The 20743-nt window shown below is 30.8% G+C and overlaps 2 protein-coding genes and 1 pseudogene across 5 annotated transcripts; 1 reads left to right on the forward strand and 2 right to left on the reverse strand.

Annotated features, from left to right (window-relative positions):
• Positions 1-2452: 2452 nt before the first annotated feature.
• On the reverse strand, positions 2453-4082 carry LOC107473314 (uncharacterized). Of its 4 annotated transcripts, XR_008005985.1 has the most exons (5): positions 3693-4082; positions 3123-3265; positions 2912-3031; positions 2747-2817; positions 2453-2672 (listed from the first exon to the last, which is right to left on the reverse strand). XR_008005985.1 is itself a non-coding variant. In XM_016092862.3 (4 exons), exons 1-4 carry the CDS (start codon positions 3984-3986, stop codon positions 2669-2671), a joined length of 489 nt encoding a protein of 162 aa, XP_015948348.1. In that variant the 5' UTR covers positions 3987-4082; the 3' UTR covers positions 2453-2668. The 4 variants fall into 4 exon arrangements, 1 of the variants encoding a protein (XP_015948348.1); XR_008005984.1 differs by having other exon boundaries at positions 2747-3031; XM_016092862.3 differs by lacking the exon at positions 3123-3265.
• A 3382-nt stretch (positions 4083-7464) lies between these two features.
• Positions 7465-9462, forward strand: LOC107473341 ((+)-neomenthol dehydrogenase-like; annotated as a pseudogene).
• Positions 9463-9886: 424 nt separating this feature from the next.
• On the reverse strand, positions 9887-13521 carry LOC107473313 (zinc finger CCCH domain-containing protein 48-like). The gene is made up of 7 exons (XM_052257730.1): positions 13426-13521; positions 12666-13194; positions 12288-12575; positions 12062-12208; positions 11797-11976; positions 11594-11691; positions 9887-11495 (listed from the first exon to the last, which is right to left on the reverse strand). Exons 2-7 carry the CDS (start codon positions 13188-13190, stop codon positions 11354-11356), a joined length of 1380 nt encoding a protein of 459 aa, XP_052113690.1. The 5' UTR covers positions 13191-13194; positions 13426-13521; the 3' UTR covers positions 9887-11353.
• Between the last annotated feature and the right edge of the window lie 7222 nt (positions 13522-20743).

The raw sequence follows: 20743 nt of genomic DNA on the forward strand, positions 1-20743 counted from the left end.
ATTGATCTCTTCTTCAAGATTATACAAGAAATAATTTCTCATGAAAATAATTTGTTTAATCATTAATTAAATAATAAAATATTAATAAATTAAAAATTAAAAGAATAAAAATATTATAAAAAATACGTGTAAGAAAGTTGAATTTTATTATTTTAAATTTTTGTTATTAATTTTAATAATTTATATTTTTTTAAATAATTTATGTATGATAAAAGATATATTTACTTGTTTAGAGCACAAATTTTCTTATTATATTTGTATATTCCTGATTTTAATTATACTTTAAGTATTCTGAACAGATTTATTTTATTATATTATATTTTACATATGAATATATATTTTATATATTATTTTTAATGAAAAAAATTTAATAACCGAACTAACCATTAATTATGTTGGTAAGAAGTGATCCACGACAAAAAAAAAAGGATTGAGTGAGAGGACAGGAAATAGCAATGAAGTCGTCGGGCTATACTGGGAAGAACGGAAAAGTTACAAGCCATGGGAATTCAACGACTCATTAAAGAATGATGCACTGTAGAAAGAGATTGCGTGCAACTAGGGTAGAATTTTAATATTTTAAGAAATTATATAATTACCCATCTAAAATAATAAATTACAAAATAACCTAACTATAGTTAAGATAATAACCAATTAAAGTGTGAGCATTTACATTGGTCCTTCATGATCTTTGTCTAACACAATTGAATTTTTTTTTTGCAAAAACATCCTTAGCCTATTATTGCAATATCAATACTATATCTCTTCTTTATTACAAGAATAACTCAATATTGATCATTTACCATTATATCCCTACTTCTTTATTGTGTCATTTAAAATTACATTAATAACTAATTTAAATATTAAATAAAATAATTAGTCTTCTTGTTTAAAACCTCTTAGAGTTCATATGGAGCACGCAGATTTTACTGGAGGCAACAATGGCGGTTCGGATGGTGGCACAAGAGAAGTGCGATCCTGGTAGATTCTCTCTAATGTATGAGTATTGTATTTTATCACATAATTTCTTCTTCCTTCCACATTAATGGTTCTCTATGGTTTTATGTTCATTTTTTCATAGATTTAAATATGTTTCTTGCATATAGTTGTCTATATTTCTTGCTTGGACATTAATGTTTCTTCTTCCTTTTGTTTTTTTAATCGATATTGGGTTTGATAGCATAAGGAAGATTATTTCCTACAGTTTTAATACTTTTTTCTATTTTACTTATTTTAGAATTTAATAAATTTAAAAAAATATAAAACCAGAACAGTGCTATTATTTTCATGTTAGTGGTCTCTGCACTTTGATTTATTAGAATACTATTTGTTTTATGTTTTTCCAGTTACAAATAAAATTATTGAGTAAGATCTTGAAGTATATGATAAAATAGAAGATAGAGTATTCTTTGATGAGATGATAGAAGAGTCGGATGATACAGAGAAATTTCACAGAATGTATCAAGTCGAAGAAGGTCAAACGAAAACCACAACGATGTGGTATTTGTCCATTGGCAAATGACATTCAGCAGACTAATGCGAGCTGTGCAACTTCTCATGGCATAATTAGGAACCCTTTTGAGGAAGGTTTGGATGCAGATGGAGAAATGATAATATTTGGTTTAACGATTTACGTACCACATGTTAATTACATAATTTTTATTAATAAGAGTGGAGATTCATCAATATTTTGTTTGCAGGGATTGCATCTGATATTGAAAAAGATTATGAAGAACAAGAATTTTGGACAAAAGGTTGTGATGCAAGTGCCAACATGGAACTTATTGAAGAGTTCTCATTGTAATATTATATGAATTTTTATTATGTGCTAATTGAATAAAACTTGAGTAATAGAACTGTGTATGAATTTTCATGATGAATTTGGTAATTCAATAGAACTTAGTGAATGGAATTCTGAATTTGTTTTGGTGAATAGATTTCTGGACATCATGCCGTAGAATTTGGCTTACTATTTAATGATTTGCTTTCAAAGTTTTGTTCACAAATAAATAGTGTGTATTTCATACCAATATAAAATAGAATTAGATGAATATGTGCATGATGTATGAAAAGCTTCCTAGCTATGGCATGAGGGTATTATGATGATGTGGTTATGTGTTTGTTGAGACACAAGTGTCTGAATGTTAGAATGACAATGAATCATGTATGAATCTCTAACTAATCATTTCCAATTTGAAATGGCAAAGAACACATGATGAATATATTCCTAGATATCTATGATCATAATAATAATCCTTGGCACAGATTATTTAAATGATAATAGGTGAGCACAAAGTTACAATTATTTACTTACACCAATGACCAAATTAATACACAAACATAAAGATAGAAAAATATTACTGATCTCTGTATTTATTACCTATATAAAAATGTACCAAAATTTTCAGATAAGACAAAATTTTTTCTTTAAAATAATAATTCAACAAATAAATTATAAATATCACTAATCTCATTTATAATTGAGGATTACAACAAATTTTTCAAATAATAACAAAATAGGCAAAAATGTTGATCTCCATACTATTCACTCTGAAGCCTAGCCTAAAAATCATTATTCTTCTTCTGAAACTCGTATTTGTGGAATTGTGGTCATTGAACATCCCCAACAAAAGATCTATCACAACAAATGTCTGAATATATTGTTCATTTAGCTGCAAATATGGATTAATTAGTTAAATAATATGGCATCATGTATATAATTAATCAATATGTCTTTGAAACTTACAATACCGACACCGTGGGATTAAACTTCTCTGTCGTAGACAACCATTGAAGAACCAAACACCAGAGTCGCGACTAAAAGTTCAGTGGCAATATCAACTAGTTAGTATCAATAAAAAATCACTTTAATTAAAGATGTAAATAAAAGATTCACTGCAATTATGTGTACCTTTGAAGACAATTGGCACCCCCTAACCTTTTTCACATCAAAATTCATGAAATCTTTTCTTTCAAAAATGTCACCTTTTAGGTAATGCCCAAAAGTTACCATATCTGATAATCTTATAGCCTGAAAACTTTGTTCATGACTAATCTGTTAAGATTTATGTATTATTTTACATATAGTCTATGTATAAAGAAATGGGTTATGGACATCTTACCAAGGATTTCATAATTTCTTATCTTGGCTCAACTTGATCATCATTTAGATTAGAATCAAACTGATATAATTTTTCATCCAATAAGTTAATAACCATATACCAGCGGTCACCTTCTTCCTTAATTAGAACATAAATGATTAAATCTACAGCAGATAGTTAAGTGTGGGTCATTTCAAAGAGCTATGAGTATTCTCATTAATATATTCTTAACACCAATTAGCTATTAAAAAAAAATTCATAAACAATTATTCATCAACAATTATTCACTCACTTCCTCTAATTAACAAAGTTCAATTATGTCCTACTCAACTATAAGTTTCAACAAATATATTTGGGAAAGAAAAATGCAAGATTATTTACTGAGCTTTCTTGTTTCATGGTTAGATTTATTCTATTAGCTCATAGTTAATCTCATGCATGTCTTTTCATTGATCTTCTGTGTGAAACACCATCAATTTCAGACTTCTAAACATAAAAATATTATGAAACTAAACCGTCACAGCTATAGATCTGTTGATGAATAAGAAGAAAAACGTTGAAAGAAAAAAATAAAAAATAAAAAATGGAAACCTGAGAAACGACTCTGATGGCTTGAGAAATGGCTAGAAGTTTTGGGTTTCCTTTGAGGCCATAATCTTCCGCAAAGATTTTCTTTTCTTTTTTTGTTTCTTTTCTGATTTTCTGTCTCAAGTGTGAAGTATATGTCTCTGTGTATGTATGTGTGACAGCTTCCATGACTTCCTTTTCGAAGAACACCACACGAAGTAGATGACCAAGAGAGGAGAAGAACACAAATTTTAGAGGCGGAGTGGACAGGGGTGCGAAATAATCTCGATCCAGGCTCTGATAGTTGCGTGCGTACATGGGTAGTCTCGAACCAGACCTAACAGTTGATGCTAGTGTCAGTTTTCATCGCAGTAGTGAAGAAGAAGAAGAAGAAGAAGAGACCCCATCTGCAAAACATATAATAAGAGAAAGAGGAAGGGAATCATTTGTAAAAACGTTAAATATTAGGGAGTATTTAATAAAAATAAAAATATATATTTGTATTTAATCTACACCGTTAGATATAATAATAAAATGATCTAACGGTTTAAATTAAAAACCATATTAAGAGACTAACGTTAATCCCAAAGATAGTTGGGACCAACAAATCAGCCACCAAAGTGTGACACATCATAAAGGATAACTTACATATTATTTTAGAGAGGGTTGGGTAGAATTCACCTTATATATTTATAAATAACCGTTTGTTTGAATATTTTCAATGATATAAAATTAAATTAAATTTTATTAAAAATTAAATTTTAAATTAGAATTTATTATAAAATTACAGAATTAGAATAGTACGTAGAATATTGAAATGAGAGTCTATAATTAGTAAAGTTATCTACACAAAAAAAAATTAAATTATCTATTAACTCACAAATATTTGAAATCAAAATTAAAAAAAAATAAATTCTTACAATATAAGTATTTATTTGTCAAAGTAAAAAATACAAAAATATCATAAAAGTCTACTTTAAAAATTACAAAAACTTTATGAAATCATTAGCCATGAAACAACCTAACTTAGTGTGCAATTATCCTAAGCGGCAAGTCTTTTTTGGACATTTAAAAAAGACATCAATAAAAGTAGGATCTTCATACTCAACAAGCCCCTCAATAGTTTCAAAAAATTTATCATCTTATACATCCAAATTACGAATTGCTTCAAATAGTTTAGAAGCCTGCCAAATATAAAATTTTGTAGTGATAATAATTTGTGCAATTTTTTCATTGCTGTAGAAACTTTTTTAAGTTCACATAAATTTTTATCACTTATTTTTTGTTTTTTATTTTTGGAAGACGAAGTATAAGTAACAGATAGAGTGACACATGAAACTTATGTAGTTGGAGTTCCTCGAACACTCTCATTTTCATATTCAAAAGTATTAAAGCTTCCAAATGAATCTCATTATTCATTGCATCTCATCAATATCATTAATATCGATGTCCTTCTCATGTGACTATCTTCATAATCTTTCTTTAGCAGTCCTATTTCGATATCTAGTTACGATATCTTTCTCATATATCTCTCTAAGAATATCCAAGTGTAAAGAGATTTTTCTTTAATTTAGGAATAGAATGAAAACAAAAGAAAAAAAATAAGTATAACTTAGTATACATTTAGAACATATACATACAAATGCTATCAAAAAATTAATATTAAATAGAAATGTCATATATATTCTTATTAAAGATTTCCATACTTTTGAAGTAACCTCAATTGTCTTAACAGTTTCATTCCATCCTATTCTACTTTTGAATACTAATTCTTTTGCTAGTACCTTTTAATTTGTTTCTTGAGAATTTTTAAACTTTGGTCTTATTGATACTTAAAAAAAATTTCATTAATTTCTTCTACTATTTTTTTATAAGATTCTGCTAAAAATACTCTATCTTCCTTTTATCCCTTATTCTTTTGTTCTTTTAGAACCTCAAGTAACGAACCATCAATATCTATGATCCATCTAAAATATGCATTTGGTTCATTTTTTCCTTTAGTATTAACAACTTTCTGAATATTCATACTGTTACCTATCTTTATATCCATAAGAAATTTATATCATAAAATGCATCAATAATTAAAAATATGATATGTTAAAAATAAACATCAAATGATACATAAACTAATGGTCAATGTATAAACAAGTAATAATTCAAATGATACATAAAACTCAAGTTTAATACAAAAATACTTAATAATATAGTCTCTTCAAAAGACTTAAAACTCATTGAATAATATAATCGTTCCACATTTGTGCGACTACAGAGTCTCTCAAAATTTCTCTCATTCATCCATCTTCACTTCTAGCAATTTCAACATTTGTAAAATTTCGTTCAAACACGCTATTATTGAGATTTCTTTCAACTTGTGTAATAAGTTCTTCGTATGGATCAAAATTCATGAAGAAGTTATACAGAATACAATAAGTTATAACAACTATGCTCACAATGTCTACATCATATCTAGTCATCTTTTCTATGATAGAAAATCTATTTTTCACAATCTCAAAAGTTCTTTCAATTACGTTGCACAGTGGTAAATGTCTTAAATTGAATAACTCTTTTAGATTTTCAGGAGGGTGTCGTGAATATTCTTTTAAATGATATCGAGTACTTCGATATAAAGTGATAAAATCAAAACTCAATAGATATCCAGCATCTGCTAAGCAGAATTTACCTAAAAATAGAATTTAAACTATTTACTTAACTAATACTGAATGTTTATTAAAAATAAAAAATTATTAAAAAATTAATACATTGAAGAACAGTTTGATTATCTTTCTTACTTAGTGCATTATCTAAAATCCGTGAATCTGAAGCCAAGCCTTCTCACCCAGGCATCTCATAGGAAAATTTTAAGTCAAATATACAAGCTGTTAATATATTTATTGACGGGTAACTTTTCCTTCCTCTATATTTTGACACATCTTCTTTTAAACATTTAATACGAATATGTGTTCCATCTATAGCACCGACATAATTCCAAAAATTTTAAAGAAAATAAGTGATATGACCATTTGAAAATACAAAAAATATATATCAAAATAATAAATAAATTTTATTTTTAAAATATGGATAAAACCTTTTTTGACAAATATTTTTTTATGGAACAACTATACAATCTAGTTGAACGAAAAATTAATCTTCAAGTGTTATTACAGCTTTAAGAATTTAGTGAAAATGACGACGGATTATTTCAGTAGATTGACGAAAAATATGAAGCATGTCTACATGGAAAGAAAAAAGAGCGAAAATGATGATGGGAGGTGAAAAACTTTAATAAAAGTAATGAGTAAAAAGAAAAGTAATTAGATCACATGAATATTTTGGGTATTTTACATTTTAAGTGAAATTCTAATAGAATGAAATTTTAAATCACACTCATTTAGATAGGAATTGATTTTAGGAGAAAATAGTAGAATTGAATTTTATTTAAACTAATTTATTATTATTTTTTGTTTCAAACGATGGAATTCAGTACTTGTGGGAATTGAATTTTAAATATTTTCAAACAGCCTGTCATACCTACTTTTTATGAAAGTTCTCCTTCCACCAATAATCAATTTAAATAACATTAACTGTTCACAATAATCTCTAATCAGCATTCTATTAGTAGTAATTCATGCTAAAAAATAATTTATGTAAAATTCTAACTTAATTAACGGTTATAAAGCTGAAACAAATTAATCAATTTAAAGACTCAAAACAAACTATACTGAAATTGATTGTTATCTCAGCAAACTTGTAAGAGGGAAATGATGGCAAGTGGCATACATGCATGGAAATAGTGCTCTGTGCTCATGATATCTTCTTCCCTAAACGAACAAGGCCTCAAATTAAAGATGGAACAAGCGCCACAGAGGTAAAGTACAACACCATTTTCTTGTAGTATTTTTGCTGGAGACACTAGCATTTTCAATGCTCTTTTTTTAGATACTTAATCCCACTTCAAACCCTATTTGATGTTAAACAGGATCTATTTCGTTTTAATTTTTATTTTCAGTATTTTTTTTCTAAGAAAAATAAAGTTACATTATTTTCCAAATTAATCAGATACGCAGTTGTGACGGGAGCAAACAAAGGAATTGGAATAGAAATAGTAAGGCAATTAGCTTCAAATGGAGTGAAGGTTGTGTTGACTTCAAGAGATGAAAAGAGAGGCCTTCATGCTTTGGAAACTCTCAAAGATGTTGCTGATCCTGCTACTGTGGATTCTCTTGCAAATTTCATCAAATCCGAATTTGGAAAACTCCACATCAAATCCGGAATCGTTCAAACATTCGAACTAGCTGAAGAATGCTTGCAAATAAATTATTATGGTGCTAAAAGAACATCTGAAGCCCTTCTTCCTTTTCTCCAATTATCTGAATCACCAAGAATTGTGAATGTATCATCCTCCCTAGGAAAGTTAAAGGTAGCTAAGATACTCTCTTTGTTTGTGTGTTTTAAGTTTAATTATTCTAATAATCTCCATAGTTTTACTAATTATGTGGTTAGATTTTTATAGTTTAAAAATTTGTAATTAGATCTTTGGGAGCCACTTAAATAAAGATGTCAAAAACGTCTTTTTTTAAAGATGTTTTTTAAAAATTAATATTTAATACATATAATCAATTAAACTGTATTATTTTTTTATTAAAAGTTAGACTGGACAAATCAGTTTAACAAAAAAATTAATAAATTAAATTTTGAATTGGTATAAATTAATATTTTTTATAAAAAATTACTACAATATCCCTATTATAAAACACAACTAAAATATCTCTATTATATAAAAAACATCTTTAAAAAAAGACATTTGATGCATCTTTATGGGAGCATCCCCCTAGATCTTTATACTAGGTAAAAATTTTAATTAAATCTTTATTATTGATTATTTTTCAGAAAAAAACACGCTAATGCTAAAATATTTGCTTTTAGAATATTCCATATTCATTCTACATCAAACACAAAATCAAATATTTAAAATAAAACTGATTTTTTAACAAAAAATAGTTAAAAAAGATCCAATAGAAAGTTTTTATTTAATTTAGAGATCAATAACAAACTTTTAGACGATAAGAATCTAATTAAAATTTTGATAAAATTATGAAGGCCAACAGAATAATTAATTTTTTAAAAAAAAACTTAGTAGATCTTAGATTTCTTCGCTAAATTTGGTTGTTGCTCAACTAATAGGCTTATTTTATTACTTTCTATTCTCCATTACTATTTTATGATTCTGTTTTGTAACTCTTATTATTATTGCTTTCCATGTCTAATAATTCAGCTTGTATCAAATGAATGGGCTAAAGGAATCTTGGGTGATGCTGAAAACCTTACAGAAGAGAGAGTTGATGAAGTGTTGCATGAATTTCTGAAAGATATCAAAGAAGGGTGTTTAGAAAGAAAAGGATGGCCTAAGGTTCTTGGTGCCTATATTATCTCAAAGGCTGCTATGAATGCATATACAAGAATTGTTGCTAAAAAGTACCCTACTATATGCATCAATAGTGTGTGTCCCGGTTATTTAAAACTGATATAACTGCCAATACTGGACTTTTAACCGCAGAAGAAGGTGCTGCTAGTCCTGTCAAAATAGCATTGCTTTCAAATGCCTCTTCTGGCCTTTTCTATTCTCAGAATGAAGTTTCTTCATTCTAATCCAATTGAGGTTGGTTATGTATATTCATTTCTTCTGTTTTTGGTAGATGAATAGTATCCATTTCTTAGGTCAAGGAAAATGTGTTGGTGATCTAATATTTTTAATAAATTTTATAGGTTTGAAGGAAAAAAATAAAATAAAAGAATTGAACATGAATTAACTTTTCAATATACTTTTTTGGTGCCTATATTATCTCAAAGGCGGCTATGAATGCATATACAAGAATTGTTGCTAAAAGGGTTAAATGATTAAAGTTGAAATCACTTCAGTTGATATAACCAAGTGTAGAAATTATTTCCGTTCCATCCTGTTGCTTAAAGTTGAAATCACTGAAAATAAATTGTTCATCACTTCAGTTGATATAACCAAGTGTAGAAATTATTTCAAACTTGGACATAATAAAATTTTGTTTGGAGAAGAATCTTTAGTTATTTATTTATTACCTGACTTAGAAACTGTCATACTGCAGCAGCATTAAGATCATGGTGGAAGACCGAATCATCACTCGAGTTGTAAGAAACTTGAATCCTTCTAGAAACTTGATTCGCGGTATATTTCAGAACGATGCCTCTGCCTTACATGATTCTATGTGCAATTCTTTCAGATTGGAGGAAGATTGTAGTACTAGTGTTATCAATTTTGGACATTCAAGACAGCTGCTTTGACAAGTATACTATTCTAACCCATTGATGGATTGCAACACACATAATTTGAAGAGGTACAATTCTTTCTAAGTTTCCAATAATCTCCTTATTACTAGCTTCATCATGGGAGGGCAATATATTTTTGAGGGTTTCATCATAGTAATAGCTTACTTCCATTGTTTCCAAGTTGGGTGTCTTCTCAAATAATTCAATTGGCACATTAGACTTATTATGCTCATCATCATTAAAACGGTAAAGTTTATTCAAACTCTCAAGATTTTCATCCTTACATTTTTTCAACCATGAACTTAAAGCTTGAGTGCATTTCCAATTCAGAGTCCAATTTTCCATCTTGGAAATATCCTATGACCAAAAGGGTTTATACTTATAAATAACTTTTTGAAGCTTGTAATTAAAAAGAGTAAGGGTGTACTGCTTTCAGGTTCTACCAAGGGACCTAAATGCTGCAGAAAAGTTCTAACAGTCCAAAATTATGTTGCCTATTATTATGTAGTTTTTCAATTGGTCACTTTTTTCTTTCTTTCTCCTTAAAAAAAAATCAAAACCGATATTATAATTTCACAAGTTAAATGAAGAATTTAAAACAACACGCATACTTTTATTGATGGTCTTATTGAGAATTGTATAATACATAGAATGTTACATTATACATTGAAAGTTAGAGTTGTCAGATGAAGCTAGGTCTAATTACTGAATGGGGCTACTAACTCTCTATTTCTGAATAGCTTTGGCATCTCTTTTTCCTTTGAAGTTCAGCAATATTGGTATCCCTTAGAATTAGAATCCGGATCATATTTTTGACTCTCTTCTTTTAAGTTTTTCTTGATTCTTGAACACAGCTTTTATTTCTTTTGGTGCTTTGCACCTTTGAGCCTAGCCGTGACTCTAAGTGTTCTGTTTTCATTTATTACCACCTGATACATAAACACCACAAGCACTTAACTGTGGAACCCTTTGGATTCGAATTTAGCTTTGCTCAAATTCCCAGACAGTGGTGCTCAGAGCCTTAAGCGTACTCTTTAATAGCTTTGGGTCACGACCTTAAATGTTCAGTCTCAAGAATTACTTGACACTTTCACACCACAAGCATATAGTTAGGAAGAACAACTCTTTTGAGCTTTTTAGGCCAATTTTGACCTTCCTAACCATTGATGCTCAAAGCCTTGGACTTTTTTTATTATTTTATTTTACTGTTTCTTTTGCTTCAAGAATCAATAATACTTCTCTAAATTCTTGTACCTCAAGAACCAATATGCCCAACCCCAACATCAAGTATGCTCAGTTAATTCATACATTCAGAGAATAAAGATAAGGTCACCACATTAAAATAATTAGAATAACTCATCATGTAACTCAAGATCTTATGTATTTTCCTATGTTGGCACCTTAGGCTCTTCTAACCATTTCCACACATTTAGCAAACCAGTCCCATCTCCAGTGAAGAAGAGTCCGCCAGGGCCTATCCCAAAGGATCGAACTTCTTGTCTTGTAAATAGTCGACCTCTCTCTAGAAACCTGTAGAAGCAGGCACAGTAAGTAGCTACAACACTAAAAAAAAAACACGCCCAGTAAAAGTAGCAAGACAAGTAGATGAAAGATTTATCATCACTCACGTCGGCAATTCATACATACGAACTGAATTATCTTTGCACGAGCAGAACAATATTGGCTTGGCCTCTGCATCAGTCATCCCATAGAGTCCAAGAACAGCCTATAATAACAAATAAAATAAAATAAATGAATTGGACAAACCAATCACCTCCTTCTTAAACAAAATCAAAATATCAGTTTAAAGACATATTTGTGAACAACTTACATTTTCGTGAGTGTGAGTGTATGTCACTTCTAGAGTTCCCTCCTCAGTGCACACCCAAACATTGACTGTGCAATCAGATGAAGCCGATAACAAGAAATTGTCCCAGCAAATAAGTGATGTGACAACGTCGGTATGGCCGTTAAGTGTCATTGTGCACTGTAATGTATCAAGGTCCCAAACCTGTAGATAGCAGGGTAAGAAATTGCTTAGCTAAAGGGGAATAGTGTGCAAATTACATGAAGCATATAAATAAATAAATAAATACCTTAATGGTATGGTCCATGGATCCAGAATAAAGCATCTTGTGACATCCAATAGCAAGAGAAACCACTGGTTTACTATGACCACTTAGTGTTGCAACCATTTTGAAAGGAGACTCAAAGCTGCATCTCCAAGCATAAATAACACCATCCTGCAATTTAAATAAATTATTTAAATATCATAATTCTAATCAGTAGCAACTGGCTAACTATAAACAAATCTTAATTTACCTCTGCTCCAGCAAGGAGGATATCATTGCCAACATTCAAGGAAAGGACTTGCCCTTTAGGTCCATCAAGAGTAACATCTGCACCCGTCTGAATATTCCATGCCTTCACAGCATTTTTCACACCGGCAAAAATCCATGGGCCCTCAGATATGAGTGAGGTAACTTGAGAATTAAGATGGATCATGTGAACACAACGGCCAGTGTTGCAGTCCCATGCCCGAACTGTGCCGTCAGTGCTACCAGAAATAAGTTTGTTTGAACCAGCCGGCAGTGCAATCCCAGTGATTGCCTGTCAACAAAATTTGAATATTAGTTTAAATAACTTATTTCAATTGCAATATTCACTTAACTTTCAAATTAAACCAAGACATGTATATACCTTGTTGTGTTCATGAAGCTTTGCAAGTGTAGAAAACCCATCGCCATAAAACCATGAATGCAAATTCTGACACAAGTCACCATGCACACAATTGTCAGTCATCCAATCTTTGCAAATATTGCGTGATTTATCCACAGTGGTCACATCTTCTACGTCTGCAGTCTTTTCAATCAATACAGCCTTTTGTTCACACTTAGCAACAGTGGCCACATCTTCCACATCTGCAACAGCCTTTTGTTCACACTTAGTTGGCTTCTCAACAGACATAGCTTCTGGTCTATACTCAACAGCCCTTAGTGCACAATTTTCTGGCTTCTTGATGGCCTTCTTAGCAGAGGAACTGGCCATCTTCGAATGCTTATATGTGGTATTGGCATTATAGTATACATTGGACGGCGAGGTTGGTAAGCTATGTGAAAATTGACAAGGATTTCTGTTGCATCTCCCAGCTTGCCAATACTTGCATGTTGGTGGTGTTGTACGACGGAACCCTTCAGTCCTCTTTGTTGTTGTTATAATAGCCATGATACTACGAAATAAAACACAGTTTTCCCATCAATAACACCCTTCATTGCTCATTAATCTCTTCCAAAACTTAAACAACAACCCAATTACAAGAAGCTGCCGAATCCATTCCCTCATCAAAACCCACTTCTCCATCAACCCAACTTAACACCACCACTTAAGTAAAATACAATATGAACACTAAGGAAGAAAAAAAAAAGAAATTCCAAAGAAGGTAACGTGCTAAGAAGCAAACCTGAATTAAGAGTAGAACTGAGTTCGGAAAGTGCAATCAAACTGATAACAATTAGAATCACTGAATCAGCGAAGAAGAGAGTGTAACAGAGTGTTTGTATAATAGTGTAAAGGAAAATTGGAAACCATATGAGGTCCTTTATTTATAGGTTTCGTTGACGGTGGGAAGAAAAGTATTTCATAAGATCAGAAATTAAATTAAACCGAGAAAAATCAATCATCAATAAATATTAAATAGTGTCATTATGAAATTCATTTATAGCTCAAAACTGATTCTGTTACATTTTTTGTTTTCTAACTGTTTTTTCGATACACAATTACTGTAAAATTTAATTTTGTAAATATAATAAAAATATCTTGATTCAATCATTTTATAATACTTTAATTTTAGCATTTTTTTTCTTTATTTGTGTCATTTTTACACCGATAAAAATTAGTTTATATTAAAAAAAATTTAAATCTAAACTAAACATTCTCTTTTTAAATCTAAACTATCCAATCCTAACAAAATTCAAGTGTACTTAATTAGTTAATTTACTCGTGATCAAAATCCTATTCTAAAAACAATAATTGACAATTTGATAATGAAGTAACTAAAGTTTTTTTTTTCGTTTTCAATCTAAAAAGATTTTTTATTTTATATATTCTCTTTATTATAGTCCTATTTAATTATTTAAATTTCATACAAGTTAGCAATTATTTAATATTTCATGATACAAATATAAAAAATAAAGTATTGTATGCTTTTTATTTTAGAACAAAAGTTTTTAACCACTTTTATTACTTTTATTATTATTGATATTTTTTTGAACGTGTTACTCTTTCTCTATTCATACTAGCAATTTACTCTTCCCTTTACACGGGTAAAGAAGGATTATTATAAGATAAATTTAAACTATATTTAAATTATTAATTGGTGTAAAAATAAAAAATATCATTAGTATTTAAAAAAGTAATATAATGTAATTTAATATAAAATAAAATATTATTTTAATTTTTAACATTTAGATTAAATAACAAGAATTTAGTATATTATTTATATTTTTACAACATCACTTATGAATAATAATATAATATAATACTCTATAACATATTTTTTTAATAGCAATTTTTTTTACTTGCTTAAAAATTTTTATATATTTTTAAACAATATTAATATATATTTTTTTAAATTAGGAGTGAGATTCGAACCTATAATTTTTAGATGAATATAAAACGATTATGTCATTTAAATTATGGTTTGTTGACAATATCAATATGCTTTTATTTTTTATCCAAATAATATTTTAAATATGCTTTATATTTACGTCGTTGTAGTCTTTATCTTTATTTTGCTAGTTGGCAAGAATAGTCATGAAGAAAGGAGTTTTGCCCAAAAAATAACAATAATAAAGTGAGTAAAAAAAGTGGAAACTGAAAATAAAGTGTGTATGTAGTTAGATCTTTGTAGAACAAATTCTCACTTCATGACTAATAGCACACAATTTTCGGTGAAGTTTTAATTTAATGGTAAATTTCATTAATAGATAATTAACTTTGTCACTTTTATTTAATATATATAGTAGGCAGATATTCATGACAAGTGTGTCGAATGACATATGTTTTAGCAGTATCTATTTGATATGATTTTCTAAATGTGGATTGAGACTTTTAATTAATTACAACTTTTGAGTCGGATGAAAATAGTAATTCTAGGAGATTTTAATGGTCATATCCATTTAGTGTAACATCCTACTACACAGAGTTTTACGTTTAAGTCGTAGAACAGAGGTAGTGTGGTGTTACAGACCTCTAAACAGCAAAATATATACATAATAGAGAGGATGATAATATACTAGGAGTCTTGAAACAAGACGGTAAACAAAAATCATGAAAATTAATAGCGCAATGCTCAACGGAAAGGATTACTGGCGTGCTAAGAAACCTAATAGGAACATGATGACGGTAAGCAAAAGAAGAAAAGAAAGCCAAGAAAACAGCATAATTAGCCCCTGACTCAACCTGCGAAGCTAAGGCTGGCCAAAGGATACATATATACATATAAACATATATAAGTGTCCCCAAAATACACCAAAATACCAAACAAGACTCCTATCTCTCCCTTAACCTCTAAGAGGAGCAGCGTACATAAGTTACTTGGAGAGTAAGCTAAATATACATATACATATATACAAACAAAAACCAAAATACACCCAAGGACTACTTCGCTTTCCAAGATCTAGACGCCTAGCGAGGAGCCTCTCGACCTGCATCGAAAAAACAACAATACAATATGGAATGAGAACCGGAGGTTTTCAACATGGTAAAAGTGTCACGCGTATAATAAATAAGGTCCTAAGAATGCCATAAGCAATCCTAGAACTCCGTTATTCAGTTATCCAACTTAGGTACTAAACATAAGCCATAAACAGAGGTAGGTGTTCTAAATCTACCTAACTTACTCAAGTTCCATCCTAACCTAACACTAAACCATTTTTCCATTTCCTCCATTTCTTCCATCATTCATAATGCAACAGAAACAAGCAACCAAACAAGTTCTCGCATATGTAACGAGCAGATAGTACAAGTAGCAAGTATAACAGGTAGTAGGTGATATATATCAATTAAGCAAACCCAGGAAGTGCATATCAATCAAAACAAACAAATGCATATGATGCATGCCTATCTTATGGCTGATGAGATCCATCTGTCGGTAATCCAGCCAACCCGACAAGTCCAAAAACCTTAAACTGTCCCCCGTCGCGCATCCCCAAGAGTCTATGCATAGAGTTCACATTCATTCATCATATAATCACTCAATGGGGGCTATCCATACCCGGGAATTTATACGTGCCCAGTCACCCTTATGACGTAGGGTCAACAGAGTATCGAGATTCAACATGGAACATGTGGTGACGAGCCACGGTTTTTACCCAGAAAAACTTGTATCTCAGATATCATTATTCATAAGCCATAGCAATTATCATCAATACATCATCAAATATCAAGCCTTAGCGTTAAACTTCGTCAACATTCTTATTTTCTTCATAAAAGCCACCATTTACAACTTTCTTCACCCTCAAGTTATCTTGTTTTCCTAACTTCTTTTATCTACTAGACCTAGAACCATACTTTAAGCCTTAAAGGGAAGAAAATGGAGGTTTAGAAGTGGTAAATTGGTTTAAAAATAGTCAAAACCGGTTTTTGCAGCAGGCAGCATCCACGTGTACGCGTAGGCCACGCGCAAGCGTGGAGCGTACGTCAAGTCACGCGTACGCGTGAATATGCACACACGCGTAGCATACCTCTCGCGCATGCGTCGCCAAAATTCCACGCCACGCGTACGCGTGCCACGCGTACACGTGGGTGGGCGTTTTTCAAAAATGGGCAGAATGCCCAAAAAGCTTGCAGCAAACCTGTTTTGGCCATCCTGAACACAGATTTAAACACTAAACCTGCAACATCCATAACTTTCTCCACAAAGGGCCGAATCGGTTGAATTGGGGCTCAAACCGGGCCCGTAGGTCCAACCGGACCCAAATATTAAAACAAAACAGCGGCTCTCCTTCTTTCCCATTGCATGCAATGAACAGAAACAGAATTGGGGAAGGGAGGAGGAGCTCTCAACCCTCACAACCTTGGATCCACCATAACTCCTCCGTCCGGACTCCGATCGCCGCACCGTTTGTGGTCACGCATCCAGCGCGTTGAGCTCTACCTTTCTATCCGAATAATTTCACTGGTAAGCCTCACATTTGGTTCAGAATCTCTATCCCTCTTTCTTTGGTGAAATTGAAAACCTATAGTGAATCTTGTCCAATTTTTGTGTTCTAGGTTCAAGTTAGCTTCCAGGACTTGTGGACTCAAGCTAAGAGCACCCAACCCTAGCTCAATCTTGTATGTATAATGAGAAAACTGAAATTGGAATATGTATATGTATTAGGTGTAGATTAAGTGGGTATATAAGCATTGGAATTGAATTGGGAGTAATTGTAGGCTTGTTGATGATCAAAGCTTGGTTTGGAGCTATTTTAATTGAGCTTGGAGGGGCTGTATTTTGTGTTGTGAGGCTGCCTTGGGTGAACTACGTGATCGTCGGCCAAGGTATGGCTTAAGTTTTGCACGTTTAATATTTACGGTGTTGTGTAAACTTAGGTTAGAGGAACCTTTGGATAAGTTGAATTGTTAATTGCATTTAGGGTTAACCACAAAAAACACCCCTGAATTATTCAAACGCTGGTAAAAATACACCCGAAATTTACTATCGACAAAAATGCCTTCAAATAATTTAAAAACACAACAACAATACCCAACAGTAAATATATATTTTCAAAAAATATCCTAGAGATTGAATTTTGATGCAATTTTTTGCAAGAATGATTATAAAAATAATATATTATTATACATAAAAATTGGTAATTTTTTGTTAAGTATATAATTTTTTATAATTATTTTTGTTAATAACCAATAATACTTTAAAAAAATCACAAAATAATATATACTTAACAAAAAATCACCAAATTTTAAGAGTAATAATATCTTATTTTTCTAATTATTCTTGCAAAAAATTGCATCAAAATTCAATCTCTAATGTATTTTTTGAGAAATACATATTTAATGTTAGTTTTTTTGCAAGATTATCTAACATTAAATATGTATTTCTCAAAAAATATATTAGAGATTGAATTTTAATACAATTTTTTGTAAATATGATTAAAAAAATGAGATATTAACATCCTTAAAATTTGGTAGTTTTTCGTTGAGTATATATTTTTTTGTAATTTTTTTATTAACAACTAATAATACTTTTAAAAAATCACAAAAAAATATATACTTAGAAAAAAATTATCAAATTTTAAGAATAATAATATCTCATTTTTTAATTATTCTTGTAAAAAATCTCATCAAAATTCAATCTCTAAGACATTTTTTGAAAATATATATTTACTGTTGGGTATTGTTGTTATGTTTTTAAATTATTTAAAAATATTTTTGTCGATAGTAAAATTCGGTGCATTTCTGTCAAGTGTTTGAATAATTCGAGGGCGTTTATAGTGGTTAACCCTTGCATTTAATGAGTAGTTTGTATGTTGTTGGAATAAAATGTTGATGAACATAAATTGGAATTATGAGGTATTAAGGTTATTAATTTCATACTTTTGGACTTGCTTATAATGGGTTGTGTTGATGTTGATATAAATCAAAAGCTCTTAAAACCATCTTCTATTTGCAACAAATCTTAATTCAATCCAAAATTTGTGGAGTAAATGTGAGGCTTACCAGTGAAATTGTTCGAATAAAAAGGTAGAGCTCGACACGCTGGACGCATGGCGGCAAACAGTGCGGCGATCGGAGCCCGAACGGAGGAGTTATGGTGGATCAAAGGTTGTGAGGGTTGAGAGCTCCTCCTCCCTTCCCCAATTTTGTTTCTGTTCGTTGCATGCAATGGGAAAGAAGAAGAGCTGCTGTTTTGTTTTAATATTTGGGTCCGGTTAGACCCACGTGCCTGGTTTGGGCCTCGGTTCAGTCGGTTCGATCCTTCCGGTCCGATTTTGGGCTAAATTTTCAAGATTGCTATCAAAATTCTCGTTTCGACGAGCTCTATCATATTTTGATATTAGTTTTGCATTTTTAGCTTTCCTAATAAAAATTTAATTTATTGACTAATTATTTACCGATTTTAGCGGGGTTTACATCTAGATTCAAGAAATATAAAAATTATAATTAGATAACATATTTTAAAGTCATGTATTTATAGATATGAGATATGAAGACAAAAATATAGAAATATAAAATTATATTTAATAGATAAGATATGAATNTAAAAATATTAATTTTTATATTACCATTTTTTGTATCATTTATATATACCATTATCAGACCAAGTTAGCATGCCAAGTAGCATTAACGGTTGACAATAATCTCTATTCAGCATCCTATTAGTAGTAATTCATACTAAGAAATAATTTATGATAAAAATTTAATTACAATCAACTTTAACGGTTAAATAATTGATTTAACTAAATTTTTATTTAATAATTTTTAATTATTTATTTTATATAAAATTGACTGAACTTGAGTTTTTAGTTGATTCTCTAATTCTAAATTAAAACAAATTAATCATTTATTTTAATTGCATGATAAAATTGATCATTTTAGAAAAGAATATACTTCACGGGTTCTCTTTGACGAAATAAATAAATTGAAGCATAAAGCCATTGAAAAATCTGAAGCCACAAGACTATACAAGCCAGCTTCATAAATCAATCCATCACAAAAACAAATTTATCAAATCTCATAGATTTCAATCAAATTCAAATCCTTAATCATCAACACTGGTTTCCTTAATCAAATTCATAACTACATTATTCTCTCAATCAAATCTTGTCGACTACATTCGATTGAAAAAATCATCCAACTCGTCCTGATTCAATGTAATCGAACTTGCATAATCAAACTCGCCCTGATTCAATGCACTCAAACTTGCATCATACATTGTTGTACCTCAATGTTTTATCAAAAACGAAACAACAACAACAAAGCCTTGTCCCACTAAGTGGGGTCGGCTACATGAATCAAGCGACGCCATTGTGCTCTGTTATGTATCATGTCTACAGAGAGACCGTTTACATGTAGATCTCGTTTGACCACCTCATGGATGGTCTTCTTAGGTCTTCCTCTGCCTTTCGCCCTTTGTCCATCTTCCATCTCATCCACCCTCCTGACTGGATGTTCTATCGGTCTTCTTCTCACATGTCCAAACCACCTGAGACGCGATTCAACCATCTTTTCCACAATGGGTGCTACTCCAACTTTCTCCCTTATATCTTCATTCCTTATTTTATCCAATCGCGTATGACCACTCATCCATCTCAACATCTTCATCTCTGCCACACTCAGCTTATGTTCGTGCTCCCCTTTAGCCGCCCAACACTCCGTACCATACAGCATAGCCGGTCTTATAGCGGTGCGATAGAATTTACCTTTAAGTTTTAAAGGCACTTTTTTGTCGCATATAAAACCAGATGCACTCCGCCATTTTGACCAACCTGCTTGGATCCTATGATTTACATCATGTTCAATCTCTCCATTATCCTGTATGATGCACCCAAGATACTTAAAACTTGTAACTTTTCGTAGGATGTTCTCTCCAATTTTCACCTCTATATTTGAGTTTTCCCTTCTCAAACTGAACTTACATTCCATATATTCCGTCTTGCTACGGCTTATGCGCAGACCATACACTTCTAGAGCTTCTCTCCATAACTCCAACTTCTTATTTAAGTCTTCCCTTGACTCTCCCATAAGAACGATATCATCGGCAAAAAGCATGCACCATG

The sequence above is a fragment of the Arachis duranensis genome, chromosome 2 (genome assembly GCF_000817695.3).
Source record: "Arachis duranensis cultivar V14167 chromosome 2, aradu.V14167.gnm2.J7QH, whole genome shotgun sequence".
Classification (NCBI taxonomy): domain Eukaryota; kingdom Viridiplantae; phylum Streptophyta; class Magnoliopsida; order Fabales; family Fabaceae; genus Arachis; species Arachis duranensis.